General features: G+C 40.0%; 1 protein-coding gene across 25 annotated transcripts in view; it reads left to right on the top strand.

Moving 5' to 3' along the window:
• Positions 1-19,149, top strand: part of EPB41L3 (erythrocyte membrane protein band 4.1 like 3) — a 148,189-nt gene that overhangs the window by 73,520 nt on the left and 55,520 nt on the right. For 22 of the 25 annotated variants that reach the window (XM_071554755.1, XM_071554759.1, XM_071554760.1 and 19 more), the window contains exons 2-3: positions 2,660-2,871; positions 8,021-8,218. In XM_071554755.1, the coding sequence (XP_071410856.1) occupies positions 2,671-2,871; positions 8,021-8,218 (399 nt within the window). In that variant the 5' untranslated portion in view covers positions 2,660-2,670. Of the gene's footprint in view, positions 1-1,186; positions 1,269-1,322; positions 1,339-2,659; positions 2,872-8,020; positions 8,219-19,149 lie in introns of those variants that run through there. The other 3 variants (XM_071554756.1, XM_071554758.1, XM_071554769.1) reach the window with 3 other exon arrangements.

Here is a 19,149-nt window from a genome sequence, read left to right as displayed (position 1 = left end):
ATGTGGTAGTTGTGGTTTATGGGACTAATTTAAATGGTTGTGTTTCCATGCCCACAAACAGCCAGGATACAAATGGTCATTAGGATAGAACCTGCATAGGGTGCAAAAATGAGCTTTCAGAGACATGGTCATGGCAGCTGAAGGAAGACAGACTTTATATTCATCTTGGCTGGCAATTCTATGCTATAGAGACCTCTTTCTAAATGGCAAGTATAGTAGTTACGTTTTATTTACACTGTCCTAACTCATATCAAGAAGGGGAAGAAAAGACTTGGTACTACAACTTTTATGCATTAGATATTGTATTGTTCATAGGTGCTCTTTGATCAATGATTTTTGTAGCTGTCAGTTAGGTTTTGGTTACTTCCTAATTCATAGTCTCTGGAAAAGAAAACTGAGTACATAGTTTGAGTTTATTGAAATAATTATTTTATTACTTCGCATTTCATATATTCATACACTTGTGAAAAACATGGTGTTGGGGAAAACTTGGGACATTGGTGGAGATCTGTGTGCTTTTCAAGCAAGGCAACCGCAATAGCATCAGATGAAAAATAGTTTGTTCCACATGTATTTGACACATGGGCAAATGAAAACTCTGAGTGATTAACTTTGTTCTGCAATTTAGTAGTTAAAGCATACAAAAAAATACGGCTTACGAGAATTGAACATGGAGGATGGGTTGTGTGATCTACATTGGAGGAACTTGTTTAGGCTTCCTTTGTAGCGAGTAGGACAAAGTTGTGCTACTATGTGATTTATCTCTGCATAGAGCAGGAATCTAAAATAGGTCAGATGAATCGTTCTCTGAAACGTCTGTTTTCCTCCTCTGTGTTTAAAATGACCATCTCAGATATGGGCAGCTGAAGTTTGATTAGATGAATGCCTTTCTGATTGTCACATTTTAAGACCCATGTTAATTATTATTTTTTGTAGATGCTAAAGATAACTTGTTAAAGAACACATTTTAAAAGGTGTTTTTTAATACAGTTGTGCTAGTTTGAGTGTTGAAATTTATGATGTCTTCCTAAACAAGTGTGTCACACGTTAGTACATTGAAAATGTGGCCTGAAGCATAAATCTGCCATGTATGCTTTCTAGTTCTGCCTCTCTCTTGTGCTGTTTTGGCTTGCAGGGGGTAGGAACATGCACCGCTGTCCTCACATGGAGTGCAAAACCTGAGCACAGGCTGAATGCTGTGACTTGCTGTGCTCTACAGAGACATGTATTGACTGGAGAGCTTAGCCTAGAAACTGCAGAATACATAAGTGAGTTTGGAAATAGTAACTGGCCTCATGTAAAACATTTTTCTGTCAAGCAATTCAACTTATTGAACATGTAAGAAAAAAAAAAGATTTTTACTTTTTCTTGTGATCTATAATAAACCTGCTTCTACTAGTAAACATTGTAGTGTATGCTAGAAGTTGATAGTGAATTCCTGGCATATGAGTTAGCAGATGTATACTCTGTGGAGTCACCTACAATTACACAGTAGCTATCGTTACCAGGTTAAAGAAATCATGTCCTGATGATGAACAGAAATAGACTGCAGCACACTGGTTTGTTTTCAAGTTGCTTAAGCAAAATGCACAAGAATAAGTTCATGAGGTCTGAGAACATATGAGAAACAAACATAAAAGCACACTCCCTTTGCTGAACTGGCACACTGTCTGCTTTTTCAAATCCTTGTTTTAATACAAAATCACAGTATTTTTTTGAAGTTGGGCTTTTCCTGTATGTAGTTTGAGAATTGGGTGCCAACCATCTATTTGTAACAAAACTATTTAATTGAAATAATTACAATTTTGATGAACTTTACTATGTTTTCGTTTTTATTTAGTACAGGACAATGTTAGATACAAACAGACTCTCTATATTCAAGGAAAGTTTTATTCACCTCATTTTAAATCTAACACTTCAAATGAGTTAACGGAAGTATTTTTGTTTTATTTTTGATTCTCTGCCACTTAGAAAGAAGTGACAGAAGTGTAGATGAACTGAAGTGGGGAGAACAGAACTGGACTTAAAGGCAGTTCTGTGTTTGCACAGGTGATGGGCCCACTTCAGAGGTTTCTAGCATACACAGAATCAGAGAATCCTTTAGGCTGGAAATGACCTCTAGGATCTTGGAGTTCAAACATTAATGTGTTGCCTGGAAGCATCAAAAGTACTCAAGTACATTTCCAAAAGGGAGTTCAGATGTTGAGGAGGTCAAGCCCTCTTGGCTTCACTGTAAAGAACAAAAGATTGAATGTTTCAAAAGTTTCCACATGGTTTAGAACTGCAGTGGATTTTGTTGGCTTTAGGGCACTCAGTCATACAAGCTTTTTTCAATGTGTTGCTCTCCTTTTATGAATGATGAGCTACATATTCTGTATTGAACTTGAACATAAGTCCTACAATGTCTGTGTATTACAATGTAGAATAAGATTTTATGGCAAACCACTCTTCTTTAGATTATGTATGCATTTAGACCTGGTCTTTTGCACCAGGGAAGCTCTCCTAGGGATTCTGGTTGGACCAGTGTGATAGCCACTTTAGCTTGAAAGTCTAAGCATATTAAATCTTTCTCTCTCATCTTTCTTCATTTTGTAAGCCTAGCTTACAAATTCACAGCCATGAGATTGTACTCACTGGGTCTACTCACCTTGTTTTGCAGAATAACCAATCATGACTACAGAATCGGGATCGGACTCCGAGTCCAAGGATAAAGAGCAGGATCAGCAGGAGAGCTCTGCGCAGCAAGGGGCAGCTGAGGCCCAGCCGCAGGGCCAGCAGCAGCAGCAACAGCAGCCAAGTGAAGAACATCAAAACGCACTCGAGCAGTTCTCAGCTGTGGCAGCACACAGCACACCAGTGAAAAAGGAGGAGGTAAGAGAGCCTGTGCACACATGCTCACCGCACGCAACTAACTGTGTACCCACTTACTGCTTCTGGGAAATAATGAGTCTGGTATGTTAGGAGGTGAAATATATATTTCAGATATGCATGGAAGGATGTTTGATGTGATGTTGTATGTCTTGTCTGGTTGACCTTTTGCATTTAAAGAATAATAGTTCTCATGCGGAATGTTTTGAAGTTCGTGGCAGGTATTTCTGCCTCCAGTGCTTAAATTTAAGAGCAGTCTCATTAACTAAGCAGGAAACATCTTCGATCTTGCATTTTCATTAGATAGCAAACAGTGTCAGTTTTTATGAAGCTGAAAATGTTTTCAGAGTTCATTTCTTTTGACACCTGCTGAACACTGATTTCATGCTTGCTTGTCTGATGTGTGAGCCTTGAAGAATCTGTGGTCCCTTAAGTTTCTCATGGTTCTGAAATAACTGCATTATAATTACTTGAACTATTCATGTAATAGGCTTCAGAAGAGCTATTGCATGCTTTTCCATTTGGTTCATTGTTGCACTTATTAAATTTGTGGAGGCTGCTTTCTTCTTCCTGTTAATAATTTCCAGTCAATAGGATTAACAGGCATTGTGGTTCATGGGTAACTGACAGGCAATTAATGAGGTACCTGCAAATCACTTCCTTAGCTCCATAAGGTTATGACCCCCATCTGATTACATTCACCTTTGGAGAGTGGAAGAAATCAGTCTAACTCCTCCTTTCCTCTCCTCCACCTTTTAAAAATTTCTGACTGTTTGAAGGGGGCTACTGTTTTTTTACCTGGCTCAGAGAGACCGTGCTGGTGAAGCAAGCAGATGTAAGGTGTTTCTTAAGATCAGTACTAGTGCTCGTAGAAGCTGTCTGGGGCTAGCTGTGGTCTTGAGTTTTAAGGTTTTTTTCACAGAGCTACAGGCCATATTTGGTGCTGATGTGGAAAAAATTGGAGTGTAAGCAATTTCAGATACAAAAATATTTTTGTATCTCCCTCTATTAGAGGTGCATTGCCTAAATACTTGGGAGAACAAATTTTTCTGGGACTAAATTAAAACAGGTTTCTAAAATCTTATATCTCAAGAAGTAGACAGCAGGGCAGGATTTGATTGCTTTTGACTGCTATTGAAGTTCAGCTATTGGAAGAACTGGTTAGTTTTTTGAATTGCTAACAATTTTTACTATTGACAACCCTTGATCAGCATCACTCTTTGCCCACCAGATACCTCTGTGTTCTTGCTGCCACATCCACCAACATGCGCTGGGACAATTTTGGTCTCTGAAAAAATCAGAAATCGCCTGTTACTATTTTGGGGAAAAGAGGCAGGGCTGCTTGTCCACAAGAGAAAGGTCATTAATTTAAAGTATGATTCTATGAGTCCTAGGCATAAGTAGTAGTATTGTGTTTTTCCAGACATTTTCAGTAATCTTCCCACTTCAAATTTCTTTTCATCTTAAAAAGGTAAAACAAATTATCAAAAAACCCCAAAAGACAAAACAAACCGAACCCCAAAATAACCACACACACACTCAAATACCCAACTTAGACACCATAAGTATCCATCTGTGTTTAGAGGTGTGAGTTTGCAGACCTGAGATGCTCTCATGTCCTGCATGATCCCTTGCTTTCCCAAAGAAGATCACAGTGAGCTGGTGTCTGTAGAAGGCTTGATAGAAAAACTGGGTTAGTGAAAGGGATATGTGACACCTTCCTATTGCGATTACCAGATTGAACCCAAATGCAGACTGCCAAATCCAACTGCAGCGATTTCCTAGTGGCTTAAGTGTCTGTATCACACTGAGCCTCACCTAAAAAATCCACTGCACAGGCTGGAAGGGCACACCCACGTGGGGAGAGCCCTGACCAAATCTTCGTTCACGAAGTTTGGCCTTACATACAAGTGTCTGTATCACAGGCACGGACCACTTAAATGCAGCACTAAGAGACAAAGCTATTTGCAGTGGTGTCATTAAAACAGCCAAAAACTGAAGTTGCCCATTCTCTCTCTTGCTGTCTGTAATTGTAGTGAAGAAGTTGATTTTTGCTGTTGCATCACAAGAGAACCTTGAGAAGAAAGATTTAAATTACCAATCCCTTACAGTGACTTTTCTTTGTCATCCACACTGAAAAACCCCAACACTTTAATGAAGAACCTTTTCATACTGAGATTAGCAGTTAGTAGAGAAATAAGTCCTTTCTGTCAGGTGTAGTAATGCAGTCTAATTATCTGCCTGCCTTCCAGTCTGTTGGTTGGGCACCAACATTTCTGAGCAACCACCACAAGTAGATGGGATTAATGTGTTGTGCAAGTGTGGTAATATCACTTCATACCCCAATGAGAAGCTGCAAAGCATCCAAGATCATTACTGTGGAATCCTGTGACTCCAAAGGCTTCCTTTGAGAAGAGGTCCAGCTTCAAAAGGTCTTGACCATATTGTGTCATAGATGAGAGAGATTATGCTCAAAGAATGCAAACCACAAAGCAACTTCTGCTGCACTAAAATTTAGTTCCTGACACTGAAAATGCTGCAAAAATAATGACACAGAATGTCTTGGAGAAGAATTTAAAAGAAAATGCAGCTATGCTTGCAGAGTTCAAAATAATTCACTGTGTACATGGATTTTCACTGGCAATCTTTTTTCCTAGATTCCAGCATGTCAGGTTTCTTTAGGAAGAAGAGTCTTAATACAGTCTGAAAGTACCTCAATGCCTGAACATGTCAGCATAGTTTGGGAGAATCTTCTCTAATAGTTCTTGGCGTGTTTCTTTTCTCCAGACAAATGAGAGAAAATCTTTTGTCTGACTTTAACCTAGACACATTTTCCTGATCTGAATATAGACGGGAACCTTGACAAACAAAAAACATCAGAAATAATTTTTTAATATTTATAAATAAACAAAATTCTATTGTAGTCTTAAGATACCGAGTGCTTCTATGAAGGAAAATAATTACTAGTCCATTGGGATTCACAAAAATTGTTAGCAGGCTGAATATGGTTCTGAAGTGTAAATAGATGGGTGTCGTCGTTGTGGGCTTTTCTCTCAAGAAAAAGATTAGTTAATTTCATGCATCTGGGATATTCTTCTGAGTTTTTTTGTTGGAGTGGGGTTCTAACTCTCACATCAGAAATGTCATGAGCCACTCTATGTGAAAATGCTGCTTTTTTTTCATCCCCAGAATGACTTCTACACCTATGTATGTGCACATGCAACTTCCCTGTCAGACTTCTTTTAACAAAATGTGCAGAAATCATCCAAGAACCCTTCTGCCCATCAACAGCAGGGCAGCTCTGCACAGAGGCCCTAGCAGGAGGCATCTTTAGTCTTGTTTATATTTCAGTGCACTAGCCTGGACCACTTGCCAGCTGGTCAAGGAGGTGGTGGAAGGTTAGCTGGCCTCAAGCCTTGCTGTGAGCCCAGAGAGATTCTCCCTCTTCATCGCAGATGCTGTGGGTGTTCAATACTCAGTGAACAGCTAATCCACTGACATACTTTATGCCACCTTCTTCTGTCAGTTTTGAAGATATGCGAGAACCTGTGACATACAGGCACAGAGCTGGCATCCAAGTACTGGAAGGAGAAAGTCTTCTGGTGCTGGAGCTAGATGGGGGAGGAGACAGCTGGTGTGGGGCTGCTCCTGGGGAAGCAAATCCATGGCTCAGGGGATATGGTGGATTTTGAAAGCAGCTCTTGCTTTTTTATCTTTCTAGTTCCACCTTCTACTGGTCTCCCCACCTAGGGAAGGGCAGGAGTCCATCACTGTGTCCTCTCTAGCAGAGAAAGTAGGCCCATGTGATCTTGCCTTGCCTCTTTGTAGTTTGCTGGGGTTTGGTGGAAGCTGGTGCTATTGCTGTCACAGCTGGCTCCTAATTCCCCTTCTTCCCATTCACCTCAAGGCAGAGGGGAAGCTTATGGTTTGTCTTCATGAAATCACTCAGGGATAGTTTCCTCAGATTTAGCAGTACACTGTTGTTTCTGGTTATGTGATGCGAGGTTGTTCTGGTCTCAAAGCAGATTAAAGCCTTTGGATGGATTTGCTCCATTCTCATGAAGGTTTATTATATACAATGAATGGAAACAGGCTTGGAGGATTAATTTAAAATACATTTCCACTAATGCTTGTTGCTTATTCCACTGAAATAATTTAGAGGCAAAGCAGGTGGGGGTTTTTTTGCCTTGTAGTGAGATAACGGAAAGATTTTTTTTTTATTTAATTTAAGCTTTAGCTTAGGTATTACTGCATTCTTGTTGAGGTTTTGTTTGGAGTCCATCAGGGACATAGCTGATGAAAAGGGTAATGACTGCTGCATAGTGCTGTTGCTAGGAAGGGTGAAATGCCGTAGAGGAGTTCTGGCTTTCATCTAGTGATGTAGAGAGGACCATGTGCTGTGCTGCATCATGGTAACTCTTCAAATGCCTTGAGCCTCAGATAAACCCAAGTGACCGTGGTTGTTTTTTTCTTGCCACTTTTCCCTGCAGTATATTTGTCTTTCAAATAGCATCTATTTTTTTTTGCCAGCCTAAGGGACTTACTGGGCATCTGTAAAGAGCAAAATTCAGCATCTCATCCTGTACTTATCATCCATTAGCCAGCTGGCTGCACATAAAAGTTGTTTGGCCCCTCATTTCCATCCTGTTTGTTTAACCCTTTGCTCAGGTGCTTTGGAAGACTTTCGCTCTCCAGGGCACGTCAGCATCCCCCTACGAATTCACACTGTTAGAGGGGTATTCATGCCCTAATTCAGGGACTGTTTTCTCATTGACAGCAAAATCAGTGCAAACCTGATGGTATTTTTCTATTCCATATGGCACCGTGGAAGCATCATAGGATTTAATGATGGGACTTCAAAATAATATCAAGAAACTGTTGGAATATCTGTTTATTAATAACACTTAGCAATTACTCAGTATTTTCCAACACACTGAAAAAACAAATACAGGAGGTCCAAGTGGTATTTTGTACTTGTGAAAAAAGTAAAAGCCTTAAAATATTTTCATGAATGCCTCTCCTTCGCAGGTATTCTGCACATTTTTGAGTGAAAATGGACAGCTGAGAGGAGTGTGGTTGCAGGGTGCACAGTGTACTGTATGACATGATTGGTTTATCTCACTTCAAGAAGCATCTTTCTTTGTTTCTATAGGCTGCAGAGAAAGAACAAGAGTTTGCTGCTGCAAGTGTAAAACAGCTGGAATATCAGCAGCTAGAGGACGACAAGCTCTCTCAAAAATCTTCATCTAGCAAACTTTCCAAGTCTCCTCTAAAGATCGTCAAGAAACCGAAAAATATGCAATGCAAAGTGACACTCCTGGATGGATCAGAATATGCATGTGAAGTAGAGGTAAATAGCTTTTTGTCTTCTTTTTTCCCGACTGTCCAGAAGTAAATAGTGGAAATTATATTTCTAATTTAAGCAAAAAGATGAATAGCCTGATATTTTGCCAGTGCCAAGCACAGAAATGCTTTCATTGTTTTTCCTGGACATTGAAGAAGGTGCACAGATTTCAGTTAGGTGAGGCATTCTGAGCACTCCCTCGAACAGCCAGAGAATTTGGATTAATTTTTTATTGGCACCTACCACAGCAGAATGCACAAATCAAATTATGGACAACAAAGCCCAAAAATGAAGAAGAATTTTGATCCCACTGGGCTTTTCTTTTTCTTGGTACTCTGCTGAGTTGAGACTTACATTGAGTCATTGTCCATAAAGTAATTCTATTCTATTTTGGGATAAGTGAGGGCATGAGAGAGACCCTTAGTAAGCTGGGCAAATGTCAGGAGCAAATAACGGTGGGAGTGAAGAGTTCTGTGTGCCCCTCCATGACGTATGTGAATTGTAGCTGTCTCTGAATATTACTGGCTGTGATTTTTTTGTAAGGAAGCTCACTTTCCCTGCTGAGACTGACAGGAGCCTACTTTTGAGGGTCTTTGCTGCACTCTCACTTAGGAGCCATTCTGTGCCAGTGGGCAGACCCATGCTAAGAGAATGCCTTGCCTTCAACTCTAGAAGGTCCCAGAAAAGCAGCAAGTGAGCACATTGAGCATCTCAGAGTAAGCATGAGAAAATTTGGGATCTCAGAGTTTACCCATTTCTCCATTCAGTTGTTGTCATCAGGGTGATTTTTGGACAGTAGACCAGCCTGTCCTGAACCTGCTTTGGATCAGGAGGCATGCAAGGCAAGGCTGAGCCCTGACTGAACAGTGGCTGGCAGAGGACGGGTGTGTGTTGGAAGGCTTGGCAAAGTCAGCCCTCCTTTTGGTAACTGCAGGGTGCCATGGAGAAGAAAACCACCTGGGGAGAACAGGAGAGTATAAAGGCAGAGATGAAATAGTCTACATATTTGAAAGAGGGATCTGCAGGAGCATGAAGAAGGAGAAAGGGCAGATGAAAAGAGTACCTGACTGGGAGCCAAATCATGACATCCTTACAATTAGGTTGCTGTTGGCCCTTGTGTCTATCAGCTGCTTACCTCTTAAGTGCTTTGGAGAGGTGAGGAAGTATTGATTTTTATTTAACGCTGGCTTTACAGTTTGGGACAAATTTTCCTATGGTAGAAGTGAGTTGTAAACAGAAGCTGGTATTTTACTACTCTTACAGCAACTTAGCAGTCCACTCTATCAAGTATCTTTTAATTTCGCTGGCTGAGTCCTATGTTGATTCCTTCAGTCCAGGACCAGCTATCTGGCCACATACTTTGTGACTATTAAATGATCATTTCTTGAGCTGTGGTCTCAGTTTTGTCTCTTAGGGATAGTGTGTGAGCCATTAAGCTGGAAGAATGATTCATACTGGCTTTGATGTAGAGTCAAACTTGTTTCAGCTCTTGCTACTTGCTTATAAAATGTGAGTCACTTCTTAGAATACAATCAAGCAAATTTTACCAGATAGGATTTCTGTGGCAATCTTGTCAACTAGCAGGCTGAGCTTTATCAGAATCTAAGATGGAGTAGAAAGGGAGATTTGTTACATCAGATTTTGACTTACACAAAAAATGTAGGTAATACTCTCTTGTAGGAAGTTTCTCTCTTCCGCTAAACTTGAGCTCTTTCGGAGTGTCAAAATGCTAGCATATGGAAGCCATTATTGCTTGTCAGATTTTTCTGCTTTGAAAGTTCTGAATAACTCTTGAATAATGTCCAGTTTAAGTTTTGTATGCATTTTTTCTACTTACATTGCTGAAATGTTTTTACATTCTATTGACTGTCATCAGTAATCATTTTATCTGCTTCTAAGATGATCAGGCTTCTTATGCAGAATGTAATGTTGATGAGAGTAGAGCTTCTAAAAGGATGAATCGTCAAATGACAAAGGACTATGATGATGAGCAGACCATTGAAATAGAAGTTAGTTAAAAGGAACAAATATTTCAGGAAACAAATGCAGCTGGAGAGACCTATGCACTTACTTGCCTTAAATGGGTGATTCAGAGTTTGCATCCTTCCTAGGTGGTATTGTCAGTATATTGTGTGTTTTGATGATTCAATGACAGGTATAGCCCGCTCCAGCCCATGGGAACCCTTGATAGATCACTGGAGGAGTCCACTTCCTGTGTGCATGGAGTTTAGCTACAGCAAAAGAATACAGAGTCCAACGAAGAGAAAGGATGTGACTTTCACTGTGCTTTTTCTCCCAGTGAGGAAAAAGTATATACAAAAGGAGTTAGTAGGGCAGGAAAACTGATGGTCTGTCTGAGCAGACATCTCAGGAAATCATGTAGGAGGCTGAAGGCTAAGTTCTCCCACAGGAATTTTGGGTGGTAACAAAGTTTTGTGGCTTTTCACAGAAACTCAGTGCTGCGGCATGAGAAATAAATCTGCCGTGTTGCAGAAAAATGCTTTTATATTTGAAGGCTCACCTACAAGTGAACTTGCTTTATCAACTTAAATGGGAAAAAACCCCACACATACATATATATATATATATCTATGTGTGTGTATATGTGTGTATATATATACATATATAGATGTATATGTGTGTATATATATATATATATATATATATATATATATATATATAGTATACTGAGACATCCAATAAATTATGGAGGCTGGTAAATTCCCCAAAATCAGTTCTTTAAAAGAAGGGGGAGAGGGACAAACAACACATGACAACCAGGTATTTAATACTTCCATTACTTGTGTTCAACCCATTAACTGCATCTTCTGGAGTGGACAGTGGACCCAGGGTAGGAATGTGACCATTGGTAAGTATGAGTCAGAAGTGTCATCCCATGTTGTCAGCTCCTGTTTTCAGCTCTGTGTGTATCATGCTTCTTTATACTAAAGGCTGTGAAGCAATCTAATCTAGAAGGACCAGAAACTTAGACACCTATTTTTGAGCCAGAATAATATCTCTGTCAGTGAATCTTGGTTTGGGTATGGGCCAGGTATTTATCTCTCCAGAATTGCATTCCCTAGTCTGAGAGCTGGGGTTCATTATAGAATCCATCAGTTACTCCATAGAGTGATTTGCAAATGACAAATGCTTTTTATATATGTTAAATATTAATGTCATTTAAAGGAGCTTATTGCTCTCCAGTAAAGCGCAACCTGCAGCTTATCCATTATGTGTTCATCTAGTTAATGACCTGGCAGCTGATGTTGCATATACTCTCAGACTGAAACACTTCTGAGGCAGGTTTGGTTAGTTCATTGTCCCCTTGATGTCTTTTATTTCAGAAGCCCTTCTTTATTATTCCATATTTAATTCTGAGCATCTTCACTGCTTCCTGCTGTATCTTTCAGTCTCTCTCGCATTCAGTACTTTGCATTTGTGACACTGGGAGTTTTTCATATTGTATGAGATATATCTATAGGGAAAATGTAGTGGATCTAACTTAAAAGCTGAGATTAACTTGGGTTCATCTAATGTATCCATTCAGTGAATGGCTCTTAAGCAAATGCCAGGTAAAATCTTTCCCTTGAGGCCCTGCAGTGTTACTGCCTGTGTGCTCTGTCTGTCCTGACCTAGAAAGTCTTTCATGCAGTAAGACATTACAGGCCAAAACCAGATTAAGTAGGTAACCCAACCTGTTCATTCATCCTCATCCAAAACCATAAACCACCAGTGCTCCCATCTGTACCCCCACTGCCACTCTTGTCCAAAAGCCTACAGATGGTAGTGTTGGCCTTATTTCAGAGGAGGGTCTCCTTTTGGTGATGGGATGGCCACCTAATGGTGCTTCCCCTGTCCAAGAAGTTGGCTTCTGGAGCAGAAGTATTTGTTGTACACTGACATTGTCCCCAGCACTCTGTCAGAGAAAAAAAGCTCAGAGGGGCTGTATGTTTCTCCCATGTTGTGAACAAGCTGGAGGTTTCTAAGGGGTGCTCAATCACAGGAGCTGACACAGTCTGCTCAGAGGAATGCTGAGCAGTGGTTTCCATCTAGATGTCCACCCCTGCTGTAAATGGTTCTCCCTGGCCTCTTCACTGTGCTCTCTCAGCCAGCATCAGCCTCAGAATTGTTGATTGATCAAAGCAGCTGAAGCCTTAGCTGTGGTCAAAACTGCACTGTGAAGAGGTAGCTGAAGATACCTCTTTTAAGCAAGCTAGGCCTGTGCTTTGCATTTGTTGGTTTGAAGAACCAAAGATAAAGTAAGATCCAAGACTGCTAAATGATTTCAGATAACTTTGAAAAAGATAACACGCTAGTTCAAGTTTTTTCTTAAGATATGAGAAAACAAGCAAAGTAACTTATTTCTGGTTTTCTTCAGCTTTATGTAGGGGTTTTCAAACACTCTAGTACCATTATGCTTTTTCTAGGATTTATTTCCCTCCTTGTCCCTTTCTGCCTCATTTCAATTTTCTGTTATCTAGACTACTGCATTTTAATTAAAAGATGCAAGTGGAACCAGCTGTCATGCTCTCCCTTACACGTAGCCTAATTTAAAGCATCTTCCTAAAACAAGTTGGAATTTGTCTTTGTTTCTGCTCTAAACATATACATGTTATCATCCACGGCGTAAGATCCAAAAGCTATAACTTAATCTGTCTAAATAAATGGTAAAATAATTCGATTTCATTTTGGTAGGCTCAGCTGTCTGAACCCATTGGTATTTTATACTCTTTCATAATTCCTGTACCACTCAGACTTTCTTATCGTGCAGGCCACCAGTAAATGAAAACAAATGTTTCCATGGCAGCCTGTCTGCAGCATCTCAGCAGCCCTACATCAAACACAGTGAGCTGATGTAGGATTCAGATAAAATGCAGAGCGCATGGAAAGCTGACATCTCACAAAGCATTACTGCTACCCCAACTTCTGCATGAGCGAGGGTCAGCTGAGGTGGGAGGGGTCTGGTAAAAATACATTGTGTATGTTTGGTTGCGGTTTTTTGCCTCAAATTTTCTCAGTCACATTGCCACTGAGACTTGGGCAGTGGTTGGGTGTCCCATGTCATAGCCACTGCTATGCCTCTGTGATGAACCTCTGGTGACTTCATCCCTGATGGACACCCCACTTTCTTAATAGGTTTCCTCATGTCCTCAGGTAACATCAGAGTAGCATACTTGAGTTGAAATGTGAAGCCATTTCATTTCCATGCATGTGAAACCAGGATTTGGAACATGGACAGGGGCAGACTCAAGAGAAAAAGCCCCTTTCTGCACTATTGCAAGCTTAGGCTGACACTCCTTTTCGAAGGCAAAATGGAGGTGAAATTAATGGATTCTCTAATAGGTTGAAGTATCGCATTTTGCATTAGTTTCTCTTTTTCCTGTCAAAAAGTGAGAATACATGGATGCTTCCTGAAAAATAAGATGTTAAAGATTGTCATAGGACAAGCTTGAAATGTTGAGAACTAGCAGACTTATTTCTGCACTGCCACCACTGTCAGAAATGAAAGAGAGTGGTGGCTGGCCTCAATGCTACATGTCTTGCTTTTGCTGCTCTGCAAAACTCCCTCTGGAGGAAAAATCCTCCTGTGTTTCTGTATGACAGTGGTGGAACACATGGCCTCATGGTCCTCTTCCCTGCACAGTGTCCAAGCCTAACCCTTCTCTGGGAGCTGCCTCAGTGTGGACCTGCTTTTGCACAGGGAGTTTCATAACATTGAATTTCTCATCCATTTTGAGGCTTTAAGGTCAAGAAGGAAACCTCTGTAATAGGATGCACTCTTACTTATAAAGGATACAGTTTCAGTTACCCCCTGCACATTTTAATTGTTTAATGAATTCCATAGTCTCTTGCAAATGGCTTTACATGTGAAACTGATTACTGAGTGCAAGATGGAATTTTTTTAGTAAGTCTTTTCCTTTTGACCTACTCACTGCTTACATTTCACTTAATTAAATATGAAGACCTTTATTTTGGGGTTTGTTCCTTCCCTGGGATATGTTTCAGTAAAAGTGACTGGGTTGAGAGGCATTATCACTGTTACACAGCATGTTTTCTGTCTCCAGACGTTCTGATTAGGGCTGACGTGGATTAGCCAGGGGATTCACTTAAGATCTATGTTACCTGACACATGTCAGTAGGAGTCTGAGTATTGTCTGAATTTGTTTCAGCTGAATAAAGTTAATATGCAGTTCTTTTGGTTTGCTTTTTCCAAATACCATAGGCATCTTTTTATGTCTTAAAATACTTGTTGTTTCAAGAAACACAATTATCTGAAAATTGACATCAGTGTTATTCAGCTCATAATAATCAACTATGAGGCTGAGCAGAGAAAGGTTTTTTGCTTTAGCATGGTCATTGAAACAAAAATGAAAATGCTTGGACTCACTTTTAGTGTTGTTTCTTATTTCGCTGAAGCTAAAGAAATCTTAATCAAAACAAGTCACCTCAGGTTAAGCTAAGCCTTTTGGAAGTGCCACTAGGCTGAGAGAGGATGCTGGCGTGGGATTGGAGCATTTCTTCCTCACTAGGCAAGGCTCAGCTCCCCAACAGCTTCTTGCAGCTGGGAACACCTGGGCTGGGTGGTATTCAGAGGGAAGGTTGCATATAACCTTAGTAGGAAAACACCTAAGTAATTAGACAGATGTGGTCTTTTGCGTTTCCTCCCGATAAATACAAGTATTTTAGAGACTGAATGAGAAACCATGAATTAAAACCAAGTCACTCTTTTGGATGTCGTACTGAGTGATCAACAGATTGGGCTTTAAATTCCACCTTTTGACACAGGAGAGGACATGGTCACAATCACATGTCAGAAGCTTAAAATAACAACAACACCCCCACACACACACGCACATTGTACATGTCCTCTTTACATCCATTTTCTACATATAGTCCTCTTATCTCTTGCCTTTTGTTAGTGGTTTCTGAAAAATGATCTGTGCAGTGAAATGATGGATTTAGGAGGCAAAAATCTTCATTTTGATACTTTGGGGGTGCCAGCCATTTTTTTGTAATGTTGAAAACTGTTGAGAGGGGTCCACCTACTTTGACAAATAGTTTCAGCTGCCCTGAAGCTGCATTTTCTAGGGAACAAATGGTTAGCTGAAAACTTCCTACTGAAAAATTGCCTCTGGGCCCCTCTGCCTGGGGCACCAGTTGGGCACCAGCTGGGCAACAGGAACTTGTTCTCCACCTGGAAAAGTTTTTTAAAAAATGGTCTTCGTTGTGCACACTCAGACTGAGGTACTGCAAGACTCATTGCTGGTTAATCTGTTTGCAGGAGCTGGGTAGACGATTATCTTCCACCTGCCTTTTACCCCAGACAGATACATGTCTGTTGGCTCCAGGAGTCCAGTCCTTGTCATGGTTCTTGCTGATGGCCTCAGCAGGGTGGGACTGCATCACTGGCTTCGTGTTTGTCTTCTCCAGGCTTATTTCCTGGGGTGGTCCTTGCCTTCAGCTTCTTACTGGGGTGCCTAGTGTAGCCAATACTCAACCTCTGCCCAAATTTTTTAAGTGCTGCTGGACACAAAGAGCGGATGAAGGCCTTTGCTTATCCTTTTCCCTTTCCCAAATGTATACTCAGATTTTAAAGCTTCTGTTTCTGGACAAATCGGTACATTCCCTCATCTGCCTCATGCCTATCCAACAGAGAAGTGCTGATTTTCATGTCACTGCCCAGTCACGCTCCTGCCAAGCCTCTGTGCATTTTGTCATGTTTCCTGTCCTATTTCTGTGTCACTGAAATGCCTACTACTTGCTCCAGCTCCCAACTGAGCCGTCTAATTTCATCATCAAGTTGGTTGCTAGTTGCTCCAGTTTATAGGTGCTGTCCCCATGTTAACACTAGGAGTTTCTGTTTCCAGACCAAAACCAAGTAAAATTTCACTTTTTTATCATTCCCTAAGTGCTTTAGTTTATCATAAAATACTAACGCCTCATATGGGAGATTTTTTTTTCCAACTGAGGCCCATGCAGTGTTCACTGGGCAGCTTTTATGTTTTTTATCCTTGTCTGTTGGTACAGTGAACAAAATATCAGAGACAGGACTGGGTGATGAGGAAATACCTGCTTGCAAAGCAAAGTATTGAGGGACAGCAAGGTCTGTCTCTCATGGTTTATCTTGCTCTGGCAGAAATGATTTTGATCTGAGGTGGATAAAGCTTGGATGTAGCTTGAGAACAATGTCAGTTTTCTTGACAGCACCATAGATAGTGTAATACTATCTAAGGTACCCCAAATAAAAAGCCTGATCATCCTGCTGCCTCTCCTTCCTCAAGAGCATCTTTCTGTGTTACAGTTTCTGTGCAATGTCCTTTTTTTTTTTCACTTCAGCCTGGCAATATAGGTCAGGGAGAGCTCTGTGGCTTTTAAATTCATATGGCAAGATTACTCTGTAAATCGGACTATGTTGGCAGTGGAGCTTTTTTCAGCTGAAGATAAACAAAATGTTTACGGTTGTTTTTTGTTGATGTATGCCAAGAACTATTTATATTACAAGTAGTGATTGGTTCCCCTTGCTTGCTGTGTTGGTGCTAGGCTTGTCCACAGTTAGTTAGCAGTTACACAGGAGAGATGAATGTTTGCTGAATTCGCTCGAGGATCGGTAGAATAAGGAAAATATTTATATTTATAACCCCCTGGAAAGCTTCAGTTGACCGTACTGAATCCCAAGAGACCCCCCTGAGTTACTGCAGAGTGTCTTGCAGGAGGCGGTAGGGCAATCAGGAGGCATTAAGCCAATGGATCAGCTGCACATCTAGCTAAAATCCAAGCCCAGACAATCTGTGTTCTCAAGAAAGCTGTGTGAGAGGGTTATATTCTCTGTTGAAAAGCCTCCAGAAATGTGGAATATTGTTTATTAGTTTCTGTCATGATTTAGCAAATGTGTGAGACTAATCAGTGCTGAGAACAGAACTGCTGATTGAGAAATTGTGTACACTGTTTTTGTATTCATTTATCAGAGCAGTGCTCATAAGCTATTACTAGATCTCAGTTTATACAGTATGCATTCTGTTGATGCACTTGGGGTGCATTTGATAATCATCACATTTGACAGGTTTTTCTGTAGCCATTGTGTACATGCAGACATGGCTTTTATGCTTGCATGTATAAACTCATGCTCCAGAGTGTTTATTATTTCTCAGGTGCCCCCAAAGCAGTTGTGTTGCCATGAATGAATGGATGCAAACTATGTGGTGCAACCATCGATTCGCTTAGAGCTCATGTGATGCCAGTGCTGGTGTGATCTCTGCTGCTGATGTAGAAGGCAAAAACCCTAATTTGGCTTGATGCCAAAATCGGGACTAGGTCACCAATCTTCTTACTGGGATTTAGCAGTCCTCTGGGTTTTTTTAGATTAGTGCTAGCTGTTCAGGACTGCAGGCTCAAACAGCTTTAAAGAAGTTTGCCCCTGATAAAAACTATGTCATATTATACAATGTCATTGACATTTGCTGCAGGTATGTAACTGCAGCATAGACAGTGTTGTGTATTTATCTGTTTATCTAAATACTTTGTTATCGTGTGTCAGAAAAGGTTATTTTCAGGAATGGTAGTACCTTTCAAAATGGTATATTGCAATAAATTTCAATAAGCTGATAAATTATAGTACTGCCATAATGGGGTAAAAAAGAAAATGATCAGTCATCACCGTATGTCAAATAACCTTCTCATCTGCTGGAATTTTCCTTGTGTGACTTTCATTTATATGTGCAGAGCAGTACAAGATAGAGTTCTAAATTAAAAAGCAGAGATAAGCAAAATACTATTTAAGATTTTATTTCAAACTACTAGAATGTATTAGTCACCTACCATGGCATTTACTGCAGGTTCACATATAAAAAAGATAATAAAGAAATAGGACTTTTGAGAGCTTGCATAGGCATGTAACTTTCAGAAAAAGCATTTTCTTATAAGAAATATATTCATATGAGGTAAAAAAAGTCTCTATAATTCAGCTTTTATTCAACAAAATTTTTCTGAAATTGCTTCATTCTGAGTTCTCCCCACTTTTGACTAAATAGTTTATTCAGCAGATTGTATTTGGAATTGTGACTAGGGACATTTCCAAATACAGTTTACCACTGAAGTATGGAAAACATTAAACAGTACTTTCCTTTTGAGAACCAAAAAATTAATGTCTTTTGCTTTGAACATTTTCTTTTTATTGAATGTACTGACTGCATGAAAAGCTGTCAGAAATGTCTTGTTCAGTATCTCCTACATGTGCTGGCAGACTGCTTACAAACTGGATGAGAGCATTCTGTCCATCCTAGGGATATATGTGTCCTCATAAATGCTTTTATGAACATTTATTGTTATTCATTACATGTTATATTATGAACATGTTAATTTATGAACATTGATGTGTCCTCTTCATCCAGCGGAGGGTAACAAAGCGCTCAGAGGGCTGGAGCACTTCTCCTATAAAAGACAGGACTGAGAGAGTTGGGGTTGTTCAGCCTGGAGAAGAGAGATTCCAGGGAGATCTCATTGCAGCCTTCCAGTAGTTAAGGCGGCTTACAGAAAGGAGGGAGAGAAACTTTTTTACACAGGCAGATAGTAATAAGAAAAGGAGGAACTGTTTTAAACTAAAAGAGGGAATATTTAGATTAGGTGCTAGGAGGAAATTCTTGACTATGAGGTTGATGAGACAGGTTGCCCAGATGTCTCGGTTTGAGGGGAAAAACCAAAATGTTTTACCCACAAGCAGGGGAGGGGCCTCCTCCACAATAATCACACCACTCTTTATCAAATTTAAGAAAAGGAATTTTAATACAAGAAGGATAACTGCTATATATATATATATAATATATATATATATATACATATATATTTTATATATATATATATATATATATATATATATATATATGTAAACAGACTAGTGCAACCCACTTCCCCAACACCATAAGAGAAAAAAAAAAAACAAG

Source organism: Pithys albifrons, chromosome 4 (genome assembly GCF_047495875.1).
Source record: "Pithys albifrons albifrons isolate INPA30051 chromosome 4, PitAlb_v1, whole genome shotgun sequence".
In the NCBI taxonomy this organism is placed as follows: Eukaryota; Metazoa; Chordata; class Aves; order Passeriformes; family Thamnophilidae; genus Pithys; species Pithys albifrons.
This window is presented reverse-complemented; position numbering and strand designations above follow the sequence as displayed.